Raw genomic sequence first — 4128 nt, forward strand, 5'->3', positions numbered from 1 at the left:
CAGAGAGAGCAAAGAGCGCCTGCCGAAGTGGCCACCCGATGCGACAATGCACAGGAAAGACACTCAGTGACCGCCAACGGAGCCGAAGAGAAGGCGGGGAGCTCGTGGAGAGGCAGAAAGGGCGGGAGAGGAGGATAGAAGGAGAGATGTACATCGACGGAGCCTATTAGAAAAGGCACCCAGAATAAAAGCGACGTAACACACACACATAAGGTGAAACAAACGTCGACGAGAAGTGCTGCGGTCAAAGCGAATGAGAGAAGAGGGGAATAAAGTGATGAGGCGCAAGCGAGGGCATCACGCAAAAAGACGCGTCGGCCCGTGCGCCAAGAAGCTCGATAGAGCTGCGGCTGAAGAGAAGGGCGGAGACTGACGGGCACCGGCGGCCAATAATAGAAAGAGAACATTTACACATGAGCAAGATACACGCACAGAAAAAAGAAAACGCTCATCGCGTAGATAGTCTTCACGCTTCTGCGAGCAGAGCAAGAGCGTTAGGGAGACATGCAAGGAGGATCAGAAGACGCACGGAAGAGAGGCAACGGGGACAGCGATGCAAGCCGCCAGCCGAGGGTGGGAACGAGAAAGAAAAACAAAGAAGCTCCACGTAGGCTACTTGAGCAGAACACCCACAAGGAAGGCGAGAGGAGGCATGGGCATGCTCCATGAGGCCTGCGTTGCCGTCCCCAGCCACGTAATCTACAGTATGGGGAAGTAAAAGAAGAGGGCCGAGGCGGGTGAGGGCGCAGCGAGATGCGTTCCACGCGCCGCTCGCAGACGAACGGCAATCGCAAAGACACACCCAAAAAAAAGGGCCTTGTGAACCTGCATCCAAAGCGAGTCCCCTCGCCTTAGTCGCTCAAGCCGTGTCGCACAGCAGCAGGCAAACATCCGGCGACCCGAGGCGGAGGTGCCCTTCAAGAGAAGATTAAAACATTTTACGGTAAGACGAATGCGCTGAACGGCGGAGGCCAGTCTACGTCGGGCAGCGGCTTCGTGCAGATGAAGTCGCACGGCTACGCACCGCCACGCTGCTTCGATAAAAATGGAAACCAGAAAAGCGAGGACAAGCCGGTCTGCCCAGCGGTTCATAGCGCCACCGCGTGTAAAGCCCACTCGTAATCCTCGAATTACCCGCGCATATCATCACATGCGCCTCCCTGCAGTCACTTCCATTGAGCACTTACATGCGGAATTCTATCGCTACGCCAACGGGCACGTGCAGGAACGACACACGCGCCCTCCTCCGTTTCCCATGAGTCGTCAACTGCATCGCATCATCACGTTTGCGCATCCTCCACACGAGCCGCCTTCCTCCAGACAGTTACGCCAGTCTCGCGCCTTCGAGAACGCAACGTGCATGCGCTGCGGCAAACATCAACAGGACCTTCGCTCGCCGGCAAAGGGCTTCCGCACAGCTTTATGCCTCTCCCAAACTCTCCACAAGAGTCTGCCTCGACGGCGGCGCCATCGGCCACACGCACACAGTCACCACTTCCTCATCCTCACACTCTCTGTCTTCCGCTGCGTCAGCCCCTCCGCTCTGCACGCTAAACGCAGCCACCGCGTCCTGCGCCAGAGAGACGAACGAAGCGTTACTGCACCTAGGGCGACAGCGGACGTCCGAAGACAAAAAATGATAGTCGCTCAGCCACCTCCACGCCAACCGCGACTCGCGCATCGCAGACGGCTCCACAGACCGCTGCGACGCTGTAACTACAGAGTGCCGCCGCCTCGCGCCGTCCGAGACAGACCCGCCCTCGCCCGCAAAAGGGTTCACCACCCCGCCAGCGCCGAGGCCCTGCAGAGCGGCGAGCGCCGAAGCACCGCTGTTGTCCATGCGCTGGCGAGCCTGCCACACCGTTGCGATCCGGATCGCCAGACGGTTCATCAGCCCCTGGCAGTAGTCCTCCTCGCTCACAAGGCGACTCCGCGGCGGCGCCCCAACACCCCACTTGCTCAGCAGCGGCTGCAGCTCACGCACGCGCTGCCCAACGGGGTACGGCGCAAAGCAGTTCGACAGCACCAGGGCGATGCCAGCCGCAGGGCCGGTCATCGTGCCCACAGACGACAGCAGCGCGCCAGCACCACTCGAGGCTGTCTCCGTCGCCGTCTCGTCCGGCAGGATCGCCTCGAGCTCCGTGCGCAGCGCAGCGTGACGGCGGCCGGGCACAGCGTTCACCTGATACATCTCCACCGCGAACGGCACACCACGCAGCCCCTGCGGCCCCATCGCAGTGTGCGCAGTGCTCCCGCGCTCCTCGTCCGACAGCGCCCACCACGTCGTCTCCGTCGCGATTACCTGCCCGCCATTCGCAACAGCCTCCGTGCGCGCAGCCATGTTCGACGTGTCGCCGTAGTAGTCGTACCCCTTCGTCACCTCGTCGTAGCGGATGTCGGACAGCCCGGTGTGGATGCCGACGCGCACGCGCAGCCCGCGCCACAGCGCAGCGTACTCCTCCTCGCTCAGCCGCGCAGTCGGCGGCTCGTAGCCGCCCACCGTGTCCACACGCCCAAGCTCGAACTCGCGGTACGCGCCGTCAAAGCACTCAGTCCCCCAGTCGTGCGCAAGCAGCCTCGTCTGGATCTCGCACGCAAGGCCCACAGCGGTGTGCGCGTCCTTGCACGCAATCATGAACGAGTCGCCGATCGTCTTCACCTCGTAGCACCGGTACTTCTTGATCAGCTGCCGGATCACGCGGTGGTGCGCAGCAATCGCGTCAGTCATCAGCTGCGGCAGCGCCGCCCACAGCGCAGTGCTGCTCTCGATGTCCGTGAAGATCAGCGTCACCGGCCCGTCACTGTCCCTCGGCGCCGCGTCGTTGTCGCGGCTGTCAATGCAGCAGTACAGGAGCAGCGTGCAGCCAGCAATCAACGCTACGCCACCCACGACGGAGCCGATGATGATAGCGTTGCGCTGCATGGGCGCCAGTGCACCCAACCGCTCACGCGGCCGGTACTCCATCAACGGCGTTTCAGGACGAGAGGTCCGAGGCACCTTCGGATCCAGCATCCGCTGCATCGACGAGATGCTGATGCCCGACGCACCATAGTTGTCCCTCACGCACGAGTTCCCGCTGGTCGTCTCCGTGCAGCTCCAATCAAAAGGGCCGAGTGCTAAGCCGTACGTCGTGAATACACTGTTGAGGTACACGTTCTCCGTCAGCGCTCTCGAGTTCACTATATCCACTGCGGCGACCACCTCCTGAAGGAAGCCGGTAATCACCAGGTCACGCAGCAGCGACGGCGTGTGGTTAGCGGCGTCGGGGTACATACTGTGGAACATCGCAAGGAGCGGCGACGCAGCCTCTGCTTCAGTCGAGGTGTCGCTCCACAGTGGCACACTGCTGAACGACATCAGCCGCGACTGCACAGATGTCGGCTGCATGGAGAACGCCTCCACAAGCTCCTTGTAGTACATCGACAAGTCGTCGAAGCACACCATAATAACGGCAGCCGGGTTCTCCGCAAGGAAACTCGCCATGCTGGCGCCGTCGCCGCCCGTCATGCCAATGACGAAGTTGATGCCCCTCCTTTCGGCTACGCCACTCAAGCTGTCCGTGAAAGCGGCGCTGACGATGGACGGGTCCGGTACGTTGAAGGTGCCTGCCGTCTTGAACAGGAGCTCAGCTATTTCGCCCACCTCATCTGCCGAGTAGCCGCGCAGCACCACACTCATGCTCGAGCCCACAGGCGCAGCGGCCCTCACAGCGTCGATGTTCGAGTACAGCACGTACATCTGCTGCTCCAGCGTCGGCATCAGGTACACGTGGCTCATCTTCTTCGTCAGCAGGCGTGGAGGGGAGTGCAGCGGGTTCACCACGAAGGCCCCGCCCGTGTCAAGCAGGGGCACCATGGGCCCAGCGACGACGTCCACGGAGTAGTTCGCCACCTCCGCGTCAAACAGCAGCTGCGCTGTCGCTGTCGTCGTACTCAAGGAGAACGCCTTCAGTGTGTACCCCTTGCATTGGCTCGTATGGAAAGCGCTGGGCATCATAGTCGTGATCTGTGCGCTCGCCTCCACCAGCTTTGGGTAGTCCTGGGGCAGAAGTGCCAACACTCTCACCGAAGTTGTGATGTCCGTAGACGATGAGGTGCACTCCGACTGTGGGTAAGAAAAAGTCGTGC

At 61.4% G+C, this 4128-nt stretch overlaps 1 protein-coding gene across 1 annotated transcript; it reads left to right on the plus strand.

Annotated features, from left to right (window-relative positions):
* Window positions 1–2768: 2768 nt before the first annotated feature.
* On the plus strand, window positions 2769–3053 carry LSCM1_05489 (uncharacterized protein; the record flags this gene model as incomplete). The annotated part of the gene is made up of 1 exon (XM_067322946.1): window positions 2769–3053. One exon carries the CDS (start codon window positions 2769–2771, stop codon window positions 3051–3053), a length of 285 nt encoding a protein of 94 aa, XP_067179581.1.
* Window positions 3054–4128: the final 1075 nt, after the last annotated feature.

Source organism: Leishmania martiniquensis, chromosome 17 (assembly GCF_017916325.1).
Source record: "Leishmania martiniquensis isolate LSCM1 chromosome 17, whole genome shotgun sequence".
Taxonomy (NCBI): domain Eukaryota; phylum Euglenozoa; class Kinetoplastea; order Trypanosomatida; family Trypanosomatidae; genus Leishmania; species Leishmania martiniquensis.